Source organism: Pavona decussata, unplaced genomic scaffold (genome assembly GCF_977016875.1).
Source record: "Pavona decussata unplaced genomic scaffold, jaPavDecu1.1 SCAFFOLD_40, whole genome shotgun sequence".
Lineage (NCBI taxonomy): Eukaryota > Metazoa > Cnidaria > Anthozoa > Scleractinia > Agariciidae > Pavona > Pavona decussata.
This window is the reverse complement of record NW_028145462.1, coordinates 3,224,227-3,242,920: the sequence shown is the minus strand read 5'-3', so window position 1 is coordinate 3,242,920 and position 18,694 is coordinate 3,224,227. Positions and strand designations below refer to the sequence as shown.

General features: G+C 39.1%; 2 protein-coding genes across 3 annotated transcripts in view; one reads left to right on the top strand and one right to left on the bottom strand.

Moving 5' to 3' along the window:
• LOC146483233 (uncharacterized) overlaps nt 1–18,694 on the top strand; it is a 227,575-nt gene that overhangs the window by 164,728 nt on the left and 44,153 nt on the right. The window lies entirely within an intron of this gene.
• On the bottom strand, nt 12–18,629 carry LOC146483239 (F-box/LRR-repeat protein 4-like). Its single transcript, XM_085106389.1, has 15 exons — nt 18,399–18,629; nt 16,549–16,642; nt 14,399–14,531; nt 13,805–13,897; nt 12,503–12,728; nt 11,464–11,534; nt 11,093–11,162; nt 10,668–10,777; nt 8,825–8,934; nt 7,808–7,946; nt 6,708–6,800; nt 6,042–6,149; nt 4,465–4,548; nt 3,576–3,680; nt 12–2,926 (listed from the first exon to the last, which is right to left on the bottom strand). Exons 1-15 carry the CDS (start codon nt 18,567–18,569, stop codon nt 2,782–2,784), a joined length of 1,752 nt encoding a protein of 583 aa, XP_084962515.1. The 5' UTR covers nt 18,570–18,629; the 3' UTR covers nt 12–2,781.

Here is an 18,694-nt window from a genome sequence, read left to right as displayed (position 1 = left end):
TACAAAGTATCCATGATTCAGGTAATTTATTCATTGTAGACCTAATAAATACATTGTGACTTCGATAATATTGTTTCCCTGTATAAACATTAAAAACTTGATTCCAGTTCATGAACTTCATGGTACATGTACAGATCGCAATAGCAATTATTATGGTATTTGTTCATTCGATGAATGCAATCTTTCCTCATGCGAAATTAAAGACAAAAGTCAATTTTCTTAGAGACTGAACGAGGAGAGCATTTATGCAGTGCATTCACAAACGAGTTCAATAAGAACCTGTCTGAATTTCTCGATTCGGATAAAAATTGCATTAAATATCATAAATACTAAAAGTACTGATTGTGTAGTCGCAACTTAGGAGGCTTGAAAAGGTTACTCGCTGTGATAGTGTATGTGAGAGGATGAAAGATTTCAAAAAAGTATTCTTTCTTTTAGTATAGATATCATTACACCTTCTCGTCATGCAATAGGCCATTTTACAGTTGTGTGCTTAGTGGCCTGGCCTTGCATTGGGAGTGAGGCTGGGGGTGACCTTGTTTTGATACAAACCTCAATGCTTTTCATATGTAAATTCAAACTAGTTATCATAAGAACAGCACGATCTACATACGAAAAGCAGTGAGGTTTGTCTCAAACAAGGTCACCCCCAGCCTCGCTTACAACCCAAGACCAGGTCACTTAGTACACAACTGTAAAATGGGCTAGTCTTTAAGAACAATTGACGTCATAATGGTTACCATGGTAAAACCTCTACTTCACAAAAAGAACCTCTAAATTTGATGAAAAACTAATTTGACGATCTACGGTCTTTTTGTTTTTCACCTTCTTCAGCGCAATGCAAGAAACAGTTATCCAGTACAACTTATGTTATATCAAAAGAGGTAAATCCTCACTTGCAGAAAATTCTTCTGGATAACCTTCCCTCAAACTTCCCAATTTTTTTGAAACATAATAAAGCCCCGTCTACACGAGCAATTTTTACATGGCAATTTTTATTTGCCACATAAAAACTAACACGCCAGCTTTTCAGCAAATGCAGCTGTCACATAAAAATTGGTCATTTCTCATCATCTACACGGGCAAATAAAAATTGCCACATAAAAAAAAATTGTCCGTGTAGACGAGATGCCACATAAAATGTGACAATTTTTTCAACGTCTGGCTCGTCTTCTGACTTTCGCCATCTTGCTTTTTGCCTTTCCATGGTCATCTCCGCTGTGCGAAATTATTACTGACGCAAATTAATAACAAATATTTGTCGAGCTATCTACACGGGCAAATAAAAATTGCCATATACAGTTGCAACATAAAAATTGCTCGTGTAGACGGGGCTTAAATGTTGCACGCATGCAAAAAATCAAGAAAGGTCACCGCACAAAATCCTAGCTGGTGGTCTTGTATCTTCGTAACTACTAAGAACGTTTGAGCGTTATAAGTATTGTCCAAATAGCGGCAAGAACAGTTCAACTTTGACAACGACGAGCCATAAACACCACCAGCACTAAACACAACCTTTGCTGTCTCAGCACACGCCCAGAAATAAATGGCAGGGGCCCTTATGTCAATGGGAGGGCACTTAATCGAGGGGTCGCTTACTCGAGCTTTTTAATACGGTATACTATTCAGTATTTTTAAAATAGATTAAGGTTAAGAGTCTAATAAAAAACAGCATGCGAACAAAATAAAACCATATTTCCCATGTTTCTAAAGGCTGTTGGATTCAGGGTATAGGGTTGGACGCTGGGCTGAAGTAGGAGAGGAAAGCAGGCAACCCACGCCTCTCCCCCACCGCCCTCCACTTTTATATATTCTTGCAATACAAAATTATCTCAGCACTAAGTGTTTCTTGGTAAGGCCAAAAGCTGAGAATTAGTAAAACGGTTCCTTTTGAAGCCCAGCTGTATTTCTCCAAAGAGCAGTGATCCAGCACAACTCGGTTTTCGAATGCTCCAAGAACGTATTCCGTCCAAAAAACGCACGGAACGAGTTTTTCTGAAAATCGTTTAATTTGCTAGTGAAATTGAGCAAACTCCAAGTACACTCACCAATCCGCTTATTGAGTTAATTTTAAGTACTATTTCAAGAGGTTTCTCTCAAAGATGCCACTTATGAAATGTCACATTCTCTGTTAAGTTTTTGTTTGTTTTTTCTCCTTTGTTGTTTTCTGCAAAACATTATGCCTGGAAATATAATTTCGCGACTACGAACCAGTTTACTGCCTCCCACGCAGTCGGTTTTAGGGAAAGAGGGTTTTACGACTCCTCTAAAGTAAGTAACAACTTTATTTATAATGACTGCGTGGAGGTCAGGACCGGTCTGGAGGTGTGTGTTAGTTTTCTATCAACTGTGTTTTAAAATAAAAATTTTCAGGGGTGAATACGTGCTTTTTTTTGTTTGCGCATGACTTTTCGCAGCTCGCGTTGCCTGCGCGCGTCATGCATAAACTACAAAAATTTTTCCCGTCACTTAACAGCGTCTTTGACTAAAATTGACTACGAAGGCTGTTAAATTATGTTTCATAATTCATATCCAAATTCGTATCGTTGTCTTACCCACCACATTTTGCCTAAACATATTTTATGCGATGGTTGCGGTTCTTACAGTTAAAACGGCACGTGCGAGCGAATACAATTGCAAGTGTGAATATGGTAATAACGTACTCTTACCCCCTCCCACCCCACCCCAAGGTACACGTGTTGACTGGGCCTAACCTTGTACTATGGTGGCGTGACATTCATTGCATGACAATTTACGCTGTTACGATCATTGCGTGACATCTCAGAGAGGATCCTCATTGACTACAAAGCTCTTTTTGAAAGACACTTTTGTATACATTGCCTGCAGGTTTCTAATGAGTTCCGTTGATAGCTGCGAGCAGAAAGAAACGTCAAGGAATAGTAACTTCTTGCATTGCCTCAATAACCTGGTGAAAGAAACGAAGAAACAACCATTTCAACTAAAAGGCATTTCCATAACAAGAGTATGTATAATTATCGTTGAGATACTACAATCCTGGCCAATATTTTCTGGGACAGATACGAAAATAGCGTTTGCAGTGCACGTTTCTGTTCTGGATATCTATAAATCTATAACCAGTTGCCATAAGCTTGGTGGTGCCGTCATTGCGAATTTATGGAAGCTCCCCCCTCCCTAAAGCAGTGTTGATAGCCACTGAAATCAGACGGACTGTAAATAAACACAGCAGCTAGACAACATTGCTTGGGGGTGAGGAGGTATTTCGTGTTGAGTTTTGGAAATCGTCCCAACACTTTCGGCCAGGATGGCCAGTTTAGTTAAACGAAACCTCCAAGTTTACAAAGAATTGTCGTCAAAGCGTCGGAAATACCGCCTGAAATTAAACGTCCTTGTAAGAGGTCGCTCTAACCGACTCTACCGTTCAGTGTGTGGATAAAATTTGAATTATTTACAACGATGTACATAGTCTACGAATACAGCCGCCTCTACGCAGGATATGCTGTACAAGCTGGTTTTAACTTCTGAGTCTGCGGATGAAGCCAGCATTCGTTACCATTCAAATGAACGTTTATACGGAGCATGAGATAAGCTGTTACCTGGTGACTGAGTTCGAATGAATGAGACCGGTGCCCAACACGTCTACTTGTTCAATATCAGGGCAGTTATCCGTTAGCGCATCAAGAACATCATCATTGATACATCTGGAACCAACACATATGAGAGGCCAGTGATAATTGGGCACATTTGTTTACTAACAATGGCGGCAACGCAATGACGTCATGAAAGCCAAGATGGCCGCGCCCGGGAAATTTAAAAGCGAAAATAGACAACAATCATATCTAATTTTAAGCACACTTGAATGTTATTTCAACTTCTTGAACTAAAATTTAGAATTTGGACACTAATTCCATCAATTTACCCTCCATTTGTTTTCGGAGCAGAGGTTCCCTTTAAGAAAATATATGAACATTTGAGGTTTGAACTTTGCAGCTCGCGGACGCTCGCGTGTAACTGCCCTTTCCAGAGTTCAAATGAAGACTGGGCACGAGTTTTAAATTTTCATTTATTAGAAACTGGAGTTCATCGCAAGAACGACCGCATTAAAATTAGCCATTTTACCAAGCTTAAGGTTCTGTTGTTAGATTCCAACCATGTAGAAGGCTTTCAAAAACACGGAAAACTAGAGACTTTGTATGGATTTGGAGGACGCCATCTAAGAATTAGAGACTTTTGTATGGAATTTGGGCGACCTTCGACAGTGCACAGCCTGGTTACTACGTAATGACACAAAACCAAAAGTAGTAAACCTATTAATTTTCACGTGATCTTTCTGCCGATGGGGTTCATTTCTTCACAAGACGCAATTAGAACAATGTGTAAAACGGCCAGGGCCCAGAACTTCGGAAGGGGCAATTGCAAGAGAGAAGAAAAGCAAGTAAAAATCACCAAAATATCAAATTGGCAAACAAGCTAAACGTCCTTCACCTGATAGCTGTCAAAAACAGTTTCTTCAACTTCTTACACTTGGACGCCAGATACACTACACATTCAGCAGAAGACACATTCGTACTGCAAACAAGAGGGAACCAGATGTGTCATTCTATGGATTACATCCTAGATAAATATGGGCAGCCGTATGCTACCGTAGAAAGTTTGGTTGTTTGTTTGTTTGTTTGTTTTTAAATGTGCTTAACGGGACACTCGGCTGTCATATAGATTTCTTTGTGCTTTAGTCAACACTGCTCAGATATCAAATAGAAGAAAGATCCTCATAGTTACTACGCAACTTAAGCAGTTGCGAAAAGAAAGCCTGAAAAAAAATTCAGGCTTGAACGGGATTCGAACCCATGACCTCTACGATGCCGGTGCAGTGCTCTGCCAACTGAGCTATCAAGCCAACTGGGAGCTGGTCATATTGTGAGTTCGTAATATACCCGTAAAGGATGAATAAATATTTGACAAGGTAGCTTATCTCTAACATCAAATTGCAGGAGAATATTAAGTGATTTATCTTTGGAAAAACAAACTATAATCCGTTTTTCAGCGATTTTTCCAAAATACACAAGAGTTAAGTCCATTTCCATCCTAGCCATCCGCAGCTAAAGATGATTGATGTTAGTTTTTGTGTACTAGAAGCGTAATTGTTTACAAGACTGAACCATTATTTGAACTTTTCTACCGATAAAAGTAACAGGTTTTGGCCATTTAAAGTGATACTACAGATAGGTGACATTGCCCATTTAAAGCTATTGATCACTGATCAAGAGATTTATTACGAAAAACTACTCCACCCACCCCACCCCCTTGCCACAATTTCTGAGCAAAATTAGTTTTTTTTCTCCCGGTTTGCCAAGAAAACCAATAAACAATGCTGAAAAGATTTACAAAACATACCCTGTCGTGGAAATTTTGGGTGTTTTGTTTTCCTTTCAAACGTGAAAAGCTATGAAATATACAACTTTAAGAGATTTCTATTGAAAAATTTATATTTGTTTATAAAAAAAGTCCCAAAAATAGTCAATGTAATGCGATATAATGAACTGAAATGTTGTAGTCCATAATGTGCTGTAATTTTAATGTGCTCACATTTATTTACAACATCTGTACGTGTCTGTTCTGTTCATTTTTAAACGCCCCAAATTAAACGGAAACATAGTTAATAAAAGGCAAAGGTTATGAAGCCTGACAAATCTCTTTGCTATAAGTTTTTGTTAGTATTTTTGGCCTTGACCGTGCACAGACCACAATAGATTTTGAAATGTGTTGGAGCAACTGGACCAATAAAAAAGTTCCTGTTAAGATATTCAACTGTAGTGTGAACGTTAAAACAAAGGATTGTGCAGGGTCGCGACCCTTCCAACATAAATTGCAGCACCGTTGTTTTCATGGCAAGGTTTCATAACCAGTCCCTCAATTAACTGATGGAAACCAGCTCTCACTTTATGGTGGCCAGCGTTTTAAAATAAAGTCGTATTTATGTAATGTATGTAAGTGTTTATTTGCGTTACGGAATTCTGGCCATCTCAGTCTGTTCGTGCTAAAACTAGAACTTTTGAACTCACCACCATCCAATATCAAGTTCTTCTAGTAAAACACAGCCGTCAGCCAAACAGACAACGCCATCAGCGGTGAGCCCCTTGCTTCGCCACAAATCTAGTGACACAAGACCCCTAGACACGAAGGAAATATTGTTAATGTAACGGAATACAGTAGTGGAAGTAATATCTCAAACACGAGAAGGTGTGTTCCATCAGATATCCAAGCACTGAGAAGTTGGTTGAAAAAACGAGGCGCAGACGAGTTTTTTTTTTTTAAAGATTCAAGTGAGGATTATGACGATGGAGGTGGCGATCGATAATAATGGCAATGAACAAGAATGGTGATGATGATGATGATGATGATGATGATGATGATGATGATGATGATGATGATGATGATGATGATGATGATGATGATGAAGATCTTAATAGTGGCGATGATGAAAAAGATTATGATTTCAATAATAATGATAATAATAATGATGATGATGATGATGATGATGATGATGATGATGATGATGATGATGATGGTGATGATGATGAAAACAACACTGTTGACTGCAATGATATTGATGACGATAACACAATGACAATGACCACGAAAAAGATTCTGTTAACAATCAAAAAAACAGCGTGAACTACAACAACAACGACACACAAACAAACGAACAAAATTTCGTAAATTTTTACCTGCAATAAACACTCAGTGACTGCATGAGAAGATCACTTTCAAAAAGAGTGGAACAGCCGCCTACATTGAGATGCCGAAGGCTCTTCAGTGAACTAAGGAAAAAGAAAATTTGATTGTTCATTGTTACAAAAATGTTGGTACATTTCTTTGCCGTCCTCAGCAAAACAACTTGGTGAAATGACCAAATTCAAGCTTTTATGGAAACATAGGCACATGGGAGTCTTCTCCTTCTCTTTGTTAAGTTGAATACAGTTCTTCCAATTTAGTTCCAAGATAGTTCGGCCATAATTATTCATCTCGTCACGAGTGTGGCACAATGGAAAAAAAACTGAACTACAGGAATCGAGCCCGTGACCATTGGTACAGCGGTCAGATGCTGTAATCACTGAGCTACAGGAAGACTCGAGTTAGGCCATTTAGGACCTCGTCATATGATCTCAGTAACGGGCCAGGACTGGCACGGTTAGCGGGACCAATTCTGCCTTCTGTTCATAAGGGAAATTACTGCCCAGTTATTGAGGTGAAAACAGTGTGATTCTTCGGTTTGGCCTTCTCTTCCTTTGAACATTTGTCGAAATCATCCGGCAGCTGTGAAGCAACCACAGCCCCGAACATCATCATATCAAATTTTGCTGTCTCCACTCACAGTTATTGAATTGGTATTGAATTTTTTTATTAGCGCCAAAATCAAGGCTTTTACAGGCGATTTTGGATTCGTCCCGGTATCCGGGCTGAGTGTTCAAATAGTAAAATTTTCAGCCCGGTTACCGAGATTTCGGGCTAGCTCGCCTTCTCATATGAACACATCTAAATTTTTACCAATGAAATAGTGGCGAGGTGAAATTTCGGAAACAAGGATCATATCTATGTTCAACTGGAGCATGACATGCGTCCCAGTGCATAGTGCTAGGACCACCAATGTTGAAAGCACTATGTGATGTTAAAAAAGGCAAATTTTAACCTCAGAAAATTCCTGTTTCCTAGAGGAAAGATTTGCCGTAGCGCGGTTGTACGGGAGCACATTTGCTTTCCAAACAAAATTCCGCACACTCTACCATTTGCACTATAAAACGCCATGCGGTATAATAAATGTACCTACTGAATTAGTTCTTCCAGTACATCATCTGTGAGATGACTCACTCTGTAGAAGTTGATTCTTTTTAACTTCTTCAAGGTTTGAAGCCTTAGCAGCCCATCTTTGCTCAATGATTTTGAATTGCAAGACTGCAGGTCAAGTTCTACATACACAAAAGAAAGAGAAGAAATAAAGTGACATTAGAGTGAGCAGCACCATCATAGCCTTAACATCCTCTGCTAGGTAGCCTGATTTTATCTTTGTTTTAGACGTTGAATTTAATTTAGTCAAATTTAATAGCTGCTTGTAAACAAAACTCTTAACGTAACGGAAGTCGTAAGTTAGCGTAAATCTACAACAAAATGTATTACCATGTAGTTAGAGGGTCGAAAGTAACTCAAAGTAACTCGCGTTTCCATTGGTTTGGCCTGACAAAGCTCTATGACTGGTTAGCAAAAGTCGCGCCACTTCTCAGCCAATAAGAAGCAAACTGCCAAAGTCACCAATCGTGCTCGCACGCGTTTTCCCGCACTTGGCGCCAGTTACATGCATTCGCTCTATGCGCACTTAAAAGTCGATCAAACTAAACGCAACTCAATTGTTCTTTGTTCTCTATTACTGGAGCGGTTTTCAACTCCTGGTGTTGTGAACCAAATCAATGCAAATGCAAGAGAGGACTCTCTTGCCCAAAGCAAATACATCTAAATGTATAAGTGCGGGAAAACGTCTTTCCGCATGCAAAAAAAAAGGCACCATTGCATGGTTTTGGTGTCACTTCCAATTGACTCAGAATGGTTCAAGTTTAAACAGGGGAACCTTACGATTAGTTTCGGTAGAATATGCACGTGTTCGAAAAGACATTACCCGCCTCGAAAATTCGGATTAAATTGTGAAGAGACAGTAGCGTTTTCTTTGGCGTTTTTTTATAAAACCACTCGCCGTTGACTTTTGAACATTTTATGACGTCCCTTTATCGTCTACAATAGTATACACCATAGAAAACTGCCGTCAATTTGTTAAATAGTTTTCAGAAACACAAACCTTCCAAGTTCGGACAGTGCTGGCAAACGGATTTTATCACTTGATTGTTCACAAACTGACAGCAGCTTAACCTCAGGCAAACAAGCTTACTTCCACAATGCTGAAGGAAACTGAGATGAAATTCAAAATATATAATTATATCATTTGGCAAAATTTGTTTCCCTATTCTGTTCCTCAAGTCTTCTGCATGGATTTAAAAAGCAGTGGCTAGATTCTAGAAGTCTTACAGTTAGCTTCCTAAATTAAGATCTATCCTAAATACTGCTTCTTTACGATAGTGTGTTGTTGGAATAACAACAGCTTATTGTTAAAGCCTGGTTTTTACTAGCGACGCAAGCACAAGCACAAGCATAAGAATGCTTATTTAACCATGAAAACGGCCTCGATGCAAGCATAAACATAAGCACAAGCACAAGCACAAAGATCAAAATTTTTCCTTTTCTTGTGCTTGTGCTTGCGTCGCGTTCGTTTTCAGTTGACATAAAGCTCTTATGCTTGTGCTTGCGTCGCGTTCGTATTCAGTTGACATAAAGCTCTTATGCTTATGATTGCGTCGCGTTCGTTTTCAGTTGACATAAAGCTCTTATGCTTGTGCTTGTGTCGCGTTCGTTTTCACTTGACATAAAGCTCTCATGCTTGTGCTTGCGTCGCGTTCGTTTTCAGTTGACATAAAGCTCTTATGCTTATGATTGCGTCGCGTTCGTTTTCAGTTGACATAAAGCTCTTATGCTTGTGCTTGCGTCGCGTTCGTTTTCACTTGACATAAAGCTCTCATGCTTGTGCTTGCGTCGCGTTCGTTTTCAGTTGACATAAAGATCTTATGCTTGTGCTTGTGCTTGCGCCTGTGTTTGCATCGCTAGTGAAAAACAGGCTTAAGAAACAATATATTTTAGGAGGAAACAATATTTAACTTACAGTAGGAGGGCTTCCTAATGAAATGCCGGTTTGCCCAGAAACATAAATTTGTTTTGTCCAGGAAGTGTAGCCTGACTACTCTGTTTGTCTACAGTGCTGTATTCCGTCTCGTTAACTTAAAAAAAAAACTAATGTCAAACTAATGCTACACAGGCTCCGTGGGTTGTCAGAGCCATGATTTGTTTTGTCCTCAAGGCTTCTTTTATGTAACTAAATACCAGACAGGACCACCGTTTCTTATGGATGTCATATAATTATTAGAGTCGCGTAAAGATCAAACCAATAGTTCTGTAGATCTCAAGGAAAAGCAAGGAAGCCAGCACTGTTATCCTCAGTTAATTAGGGAGCTTTAGCAACGACGACGGCAACGAGAACGTCAAAAAAGCAATAGGCCTAACCAAAACTGACAACAACACTGCACGTGCATTAAACTTTTTGTGTACATTTCTTTGCCGTCACTTTACGACTAGACGTGAAATTTCCTGATGGGACGTTTAATGGAAGACATAAACACACGACAACGAATTTTTCGCACTCTTTCTAAACTTGGGTGCGGTCTCCATGAATTCAACTCCAGGAAATTTCACCTACATTTGCCATTTAAAGCGAGTTGCAATAATCGCGACGACGTTTGAAAAAACGCGAATTCATTTTAATGGTCACGTTTTCGCTGACATCGCCGTCATCGTTGCTAAAGCTTTCTAACTGATAAACTAAGTTTGGTCCAGCTGGAAAATGAACCCGCAATCATTTCGCAATCATTTTTGCCTACTGAGCCAATCAGAGGGTAGAAGTAAGGGCATCAAATTCTAAATGCTGACAGTGAGGGTTGGTGGTGGCGGTGGAGGGTGGAGGGGGAGGGGGGGGGGGAGGGGGAGGGGACAAGCCTTCCTTAACTATGTTTGTGATGGTCACCCTTATTTAATACCTGCATATAGAAGGGGCAGTAATAGCATCATATGGACCTGACCAGGACAAGTCAAGCTTCTCTGTAGAGGTACAACGTGTGTGAAGAGAATCAAGGGCATCATTTGTAATCTGACATGAATAGCAAAACAACATACCATAAATTTACTATGATGATGTCTAAAACTAAAGTCATTAATTTTATGCTATTTTCAAGACAACGTTAGAAGGGGGAAGGAGGAGTCCTAGGTGCAGACAATTTATTCTCTGGACTAGATTCAACCTTTTCTGACCTTGTGCTATACACATATGTATTTCCAACTGTTTTTCACTAGTGAGGGATCAGTGGTTTTAATCTCAGTTTTCAGGATACCAAGGGGATAAATGCATGATTAAGCTAGTATGAGTGCTTAACATTGACAAAATACACCAAATGGATTAACATACCAAGCTCCAGTAAGGCTTCAAATCCAGTTCCTTGTACCAAACTGGGTCGTAACAATGGAGAAAAAATAATCTGTAATGCATAAACACATGGCATAATGATGAATGCATGCTCAATAAAATTGATGAATAACCTTAAATGTTTATTCACTTGTTTGTTCATTCATTTATTATTATAATTATTATTATTATTATTATTATTATTATTATTATTATTATTAGTATTATTATTATAGTGCATTCTCTCATGTTCATAGAAGGCAGACACTAATGCTCCCACACTCAGTCATTTCTTTTTTCGTTTGTTGGTTTATTGATACACTCATCTATTTATTTAATATTAATTTATTAAATTTTGTTAAATAAATGCTTACCTACAGGTACGCGCAGCTCTAATGAGGTCAATTAGCTCCAGGAATGAGAAGATGTAGTGAATCAGCTCACTCTATAAAGAAATATTCAAGAAAAATGTTGCCAAACGATAATCTGATGAAACCAAAATTGAAAAAAAAAAATGCAGAAATTGAAAAAGCAGTTGGCAAAGATCAACTAAACGAACAGATTGAACAGCCACCTCAGCAACAGTGGCATGCTAAATTCATCAATTATTTTTATTACTGGTACAAGAGCAGTAGCCTCCCTTGCAGACGCTCTTTTGGCTTGTGGCGCAATCATTCCTCCCCAACGACACAAGCCAAAAGAGTGTCTGTAAGGGAGGCTACAAGAGCAGGGGTCTCATAAGATTAAGATTTTGAGAGAGTGGGTGATTGAGACCAGTGCACCTGGGATGGATATGTTGTGGGTTTTTTGGCCTAGTTTGACTTTTGTTTCCCTTTTTCTCAGACTAAAATTTAAACTGGTTTGAAAAATTTTAACTAAAAAAATTCAATCCACAACAGATATACAATGTTAAGACAACTTAATGGATACATTCTTCAACTGCAGGAACTTACAAAAGCAGGACAGCAACGCCAATGAGAACATCACTTTGAAATAAATATTAATGTCATCTAATCTACTTCATGACAATTCGAACTCATTTAACTTCCAACTTAGAATGTTAGTGAATTATCCTCAGCTGGAACATAATTACTGGCAAAAGCATTCAAATCGAGAGCGTGACAGAGGGAAAAATTCGCTGTCTTGTGCCCACATTCTCCTTAAAACTGACATATTTTCATGTTGTTATCTTGCATATGAGTTAGCGAAATGGACAATTTTTTAAGTGCACATGTAGAGCCATTGTTTAGCTCATTAAACCTTGTTTTTTACGTTGCCCTCCCAGTCAACTTTTCATTAGGTCTCTAATTTGCCAGTACCTGGCAGACAGAGCTAGTTTTTTTTTCTTTTTTTAGTTCAGTAAAGAAAACAGGGAAGGACAAAAGGCTAGATGTAGATCATTCATATGCTTACTGGTAAAATATCAAAAAATCCATTGTGTTGCAAATCCTCTTTCTCTTCATTAAGAGAAAGCTGTCGAAATAAATGAGCTGTCAAAGACATGTCTGAGTCCCCAAATCCTGCAGGGGGTTTTCGTTCCCCAGACGATGTTCTGGAGGCTGGGATTCCATACAGAAAGACGGCATCAAGCTCCGTGTAGTAATTCAGATGCTGTTGATTGAATTCCAAGCGTATGAATCTGAAAAGTAACAAAGTTTTTGCTACAGTAAGGCATTGAACAATACGTTTATTATAAACTAATGATAATCAATTATATAAGGGAGTGCGTTTAATGGTCTTGATCCCAGGTTCTCTCTCCTTCACCAAGTTGGTGATGTTGTCATCTGCCCCTGCAAAATCTGTGGGGGGTGTCAGATATGCATCCCAAGATCCATTCATTCAGACAAATAACGTTGTCCCATACAATCTCAATCTGCATTAGGAGTGCGTTCTTTCTATGTCCAGTGGAATAATTGTTAGGATGGAATGGAATTGGAAAAATGAGATGGAATGGGATGAGAATGAGGTTTGAGGTTTTTAAACATGGGATGGGATAGCACAGAATGGAATGGGATTGAAGAAAACGGAATGGAAGGAATCTTGTGGGATGGGAAAGAAATGGAGTGTAATTGTAATCAAATAGGATGGGATGGGATGGTACAAGATGAGATGGGCTGGAATGGAAGAGGATGACACAGGATGAAATCTAATATGATTTAATGGGATGGAATTGGATTAGATCGGGTGGGATGGGATGGGATGAAATTGGATTGGTTTGGATTGGATGGAAGGGAATAAAATAGAATTGAATTGGATTGGATTGGATTGGATTGAGTGGGATGACGTGGGATTGTATATGAAGAGTTCAATATGGTATAAGATGGCCAAAATGGGATAGGTTAAAATGTGATGGCATGAAATGGAATGGAATTGGATGGGATTGGATAAAATGGGATGGGGCAACTCCATGAGTACTTCATCAATTTGCTGATAATCATTCACACACATGAGTGGGGACTGAGAGCTAGGCTATTTTAAGTAATGATACACAGTTTCTTGTTTTATGGAAAAAATTGCCATGATGCAAAGACCACAATGTAAATTAAGAAGTGGCTATTCAATAGAATATTCAAAATGGAAATCACAAAAATATGGACAATCTGAAAACCTACAAATGATAGAATAAACTGACAAAATTTATACATGACATACTGTGCTTAAAAGGGTTATGAGGGCAGGGCAGCTTATTTTTAAGATCAGGTGGGATCCACTTACTTGGTTGGATATTTTATCTCCCTTAACTGTGGTGAGAATTTTCTGGCCTGCGGTCGACACTTTTGAGGCTCACCAGACCAAAGAGTTGCCCATCTATGAAGACAAAAGTAATGTTCACAATGTGTTGATCTACATGTAGAAAATATCCATATTCCCCCTGCCCTCCCAGTTAAGCTTCATACTTTCCATTATAAATTTTTGGAATTTAGACTTGTTTTATTGTGCAGTTCCAGAAAAAATTCATACCAACCCGATGGAAGGTCATCAGAAATTACAAGGGGGAGGGGGGTCTTAAAAGGCAAAATTTTAGAAGCAAAGTAAGAAACTAAACTGGAATTTCCTGGGGGGAGGGGGGTGCACAACAAAAAACCCTCCATGGGGGGAGTATGGATATTTTCTGGAATTGCACATTATATACCAGACTGTAAAGTACCGAGATATTAATGCTTATTTGTTTAAGTAGTTTTGTCAAGCATTATGGGATTACTAGTAGAAATGATGCTATAGAAGTAAAGAGCATTATTATTACTTTTTTTGTTGCTGCATGCCTGTGACACATTGAACACTCATTTTCCAGATTATCCTGTTACCAACCTCTTTTTGTCAGATCCTTGGTTTGAATTAGAATTACCAGGCAACAAGGCTAAAATCCGCACCACAGCACCAGGATTATAAGTTTCAAGGATTTCAATCTTTGTGGGGATCACATGGTCTTTAAACTCGAGATCTAAAAACACACCAAATGAAAAAATGTTTATGTCAGTTCTGGTATAAGGTTACCAATGAAAAGGGCAAGACATACTTAATAAGACACCACTGCTGAAGGCAGTGAGAGGACACCAACTTGCCCTGTGTTTAACCTAAGTGGCTTATTTGGCATGAGATAAACGGGAATATCATATTGATAGATAGAAAAAAGAAAATCTGATCAGAGTTTTTCCAAACAGGAGTTGAACTTACAGTGTCTATAATCTAAATCAGTACAGATGTTCTATCAGTGAGCTACACTGTACAGGAGACTCATGGGAACTAGGCCATTAAACTTGGTTCATGTGACAAACATCCTGCACTTGCATGTTGATGGGTGGTATACCCTGTATTTTTTTTTTTTTTTAACAGCTTTATTGACCATCACACATGTTAAATACAATAAATTAAACAACCAGAAAGAAATGAAAAATACGTAAAAAGTGATAAGGTCAAAAGGGCAGGTGCGAACGGGACGCGAGGACCCATGCAAGGCACCTCCCATGATACAAATAATAATTAAAACACGAACAACCAAAAGACGCTAAAAAAACTAGGGATGGCAGGAGCAGGATCGTACAATTGACCAGGTACAGGGATAGAATATGTCGAAGTGATTTTGCAAAAGGTGAAACATGTGCTCAGTAACAAAGTTGCGGAAGGAAGCAGTAGTTGAAAAACTGGTAGGGGGTGATAATTTACAGATATAGTTCCAGAGCTCAACAATACGATTAAAGTAAGAGGCCTTAAAAGTGCTAGTTTTACATACAGGAGTTTTAAGGTTATAAGGATTACTTAGTCTGGTTCGGCCGTGAGAAACAGGAGAAACAAAATCATAAACATTAAGATCAGTAAAACCTTTCCAACATTTGTAAAAAAAAACAAGATCTTTGAGTTCGCGGTCAAATGTCAGAGGAAGAAGTTTCAAAGTTAAAAGTCTGTCTCTGTATGACATCACGCCTACACGTTGTTTGAGGATCCACCTTTTGGCCCTCGATCCTTTGAACCCTTTCAATTTGAGTTTTTAATGCAATCTTGTCCGGGGACCAGACCTGGGTCGCGTAGGATGACTGAGATTTCACGAGTGCAAGATAAAGTGAGCGTCTAGCAGAGACATCGTTTAATAGTGGGCACGTGCGTTTTAAAAGTCCAAGTAACTTGTTGGCCTTAGCAGTAATGGAGTGGATATGTGTGTTCCAAGTGAGGGAGTTGGTGATGTTAACTCCAACATCTTTCTCCGTAGACACATGCTCGAGCTCTACATTATCAAGCTTGTAAATGAAGTTTAGCAGGCTCTTTTTTCGAGTGATGGTTAGCGCCTTGCATTTAAGAGCATTAAACCGGATATTGTTGTCCTGAGTCCACGTGTCCATGTTGGTCAGGGTTTTCTGCATGGACATGCAGTCATCGAAGGTATTGATGTTGCGATATACTTTGGTATCGTCGGCATGAAGGGAAGTGAAAACATCACCTACGGCTACATCTGGGAGGTCGTATGTGTATGTCTTTCACATAGCTCTCACAAGCCTTCTGTAGCTCAAACTTGGGTTTTCTTTGTATTTTGAGTATGCCTGTGTCACTGGCTGAAAAAGTCATCTACATGTGCAGTGTATTATTTATTCACCATCTCAATTCTTTCTATAATTTTTAAAGTGAAAAAAAAATGTAACATGGATGGCCAAATGGCTGATACAGTATATACATGTATCTTGAATCCCAGAAAATTTGCCAGTATGTATTTAAAGAATTTTATGCAATACTAGAACTAATATTTTCTTGGTAGGTACATGTACACTGTATTTAAGTGATATGATTGTTTGTGATGTGTTAATATATTATTTATTTAGCACCCTCAAAAAAAAAAAAAATAACACTCATTATAATAATAACAAAAAAGAAACTGTGGATAGAGAGACCCCAGACCTCTGGGGAGACCCAAGTTTTCTTCAACGTACTTTTAAGTCTGGAAGACCAATATGAATAAATGCTCTGCTTACCAACAAAATCCTCACTGATAAAACTTTTCCTGGATTTCTTGTTAATACGTGTTCTGCCTGAAGGTGCTAAATCCCACCACGGACCATATGATCTCTTATAAAAGCAACACAAAATTTTTTAGTGGTAAGATTTTATAAAATTATAATTAAAAGCTCCAGTCTGGACCATACATTCTACAGGTAGATCACATTTAATTGGAATTTTCAGTACAGGCTCTGGCTGTTAGGGGTATAGAATGGTAAAATCCGAGACCCGCCGAGACGCCGAGACCTTCATCTAAATTTCGAGACCGAGACTTAACTATGTTTTTCAAATCCGAGCTCGAGACTAAAACTCGAGACTATCAGAGTGCGAGAGGCTGTGAACGCAAAAAACGCAAAATGTGTTTTTTTACTAACACTACCGGAAAGCATAATATGGCAATTTAGGAGCAGAATTTATCCAAGCCTACATGTTTCACAGAAGCTGCAGAAGCGATTGTGCTATTGAGCAGTTTTTCAAGATTATTCTTTGTTGTTTTAGGACGTTAATTCAGACTTAACTTTCGCTTGCTTTGCAAGACCCCGGGCCCGAGATTCAAATTTCAAAATGCGAGATTCCGAGACCCGCTTTATTTTTTACGAGCTCGAGATTCCGAGACTCCAGTTTGAGACGCCGAGATTTCGAGACTCGCCGAAAATTTGCCGAGATCCATTATTTTTCAAGGGCCATTCTATACCCCTGCTGTTCAACTTTCTTCATGAAAGAAGACTGAAATCTCAGCAGTGAGTCCCTAAACTAAAACAGGACTGCAAATTTCATCTGTGAAAAATTCAACATGTAATCCTGAAGGCCTGAAATGATATGTATGTACTTCAGCTGATGCCAATGTAACCTACTTCTGGGAGAATTTACTCCCCTACATGTATAGATAAGCTATAAAGATATATGCGGCACCAAAGGCTTTGGTTTTTGGGCTGATTTGATTACATTTTAACCATTTTCGAACTTGGTCTGAAAGTCTGAAAATGGGCAAGGAGTTTACAGAAATGGGTATGGACTCTAGAAACCACGTCTGAAAATGAGTGCCGGAAAATTGGATAAATTTTGGTCCAAATAGGTCAGGCTTGGAGAATTGAGCTAGCTACACACCCCTACCAAAAATTCTGAGGAGTACATCCCCAGGGACCTACATGTACTTTTAATTTAGAGGAAGTAAGGGGGGAAGTGGAAGGTCGGTTTCTTGGAAAGTGTGGTGCATACATGTAAAGGCTATAGGTGGTTTGCAACCAATCCCTGGAGATCCAAAAGACAATGGTGTGGCAGCCATGTTGGATGACAGAACGTTTTGTTTTGTCATCCAACATGGTTGCCATACTGTTACAAGTCTCTTTGGATCTCCAGGGATTGGTTGCAAACCACCCACATGTATACTAGTAAGAGGCTTAAAATGGTTTGCATTTGGTTGGGGGGGGGGGGGGGAGAGGGGATTACCCCATAACAGATGTACATGTATGCTGTATAGTATGTGCTATTTGTAGGGGGCCCCTTTGCTGACCTTCTAGGTCTCTAGATCTAAGCATCCGTTTCCAATCGAGAAGTTAGCAGTGGAGGCCCAAAGAGGAATAAGACAGTCAGTCAGATGTTAACTTATACATGTTTGTAGTCTGCTCGATATATATATATACCCAAACCTTTTATATACCCCAGGCTCTGAGATCATTTGATGTGTAGATGTAGAACCTGGAGCAGGCCACCCAGGTCTGTGTTAGAGTTACAATCTTGGCTTTTTATCCCTGAGACATACCTACATTTCACAAACGGTCATTAAAATCACGACCGATCAAAGCATTTGACATAAACACCTTACCAAAACAAAGGCTTGTGTAAAATCACCGTAACTTGGGTAATTGTAGCTGTTTCCAGCCAGATTCAAAGCTCCATAACTCTGGGAATTTTCACCACCGTATTGGCTCGAAAAGAAAACAACGCTGCTCGCAAACTGCTTCGTTGGGTCTGGATCTAAGAAAATATCCCCCATTTGATATTTCGGAGGCAAAAAGTAACCAAGTGAACACAAATCCCTCAACCTTCCGTCATGCAGAAGCGATTGAGGCGCGGCTACTAAGTTGGATCGCCTGGCTACCTAGTCTTCTGGTTGCATTC

What these genes read in the sequence shown, in the direction of transcription:
- LOC146483239 (XM_085106389.1), bottom strand. Translation starts at nt 18,569, where the DNA reads ATGGGGGATATTTTCTTAGATCCAGACCCAACGAAGCAGTTTGCGAGC. An exon ending in AGAGCTGCGCGTACCTGTAG is followed by an intron (nt 11,163 to 11,463) that starts GTAAGCATTTAT and finishes TATGCATTACAG; the next exon opens with ATTATTTTTTCTCCATTGTT. An exon ending in GCACTGTCCGAACTTGGAAG is followed by an intron (nt 7,947 to 8,824) that starts GTTTGTGTTTCT and finishes TTGTGTATGTAG; the next exon opens with AACTTGACCTGCAGTCTTGC.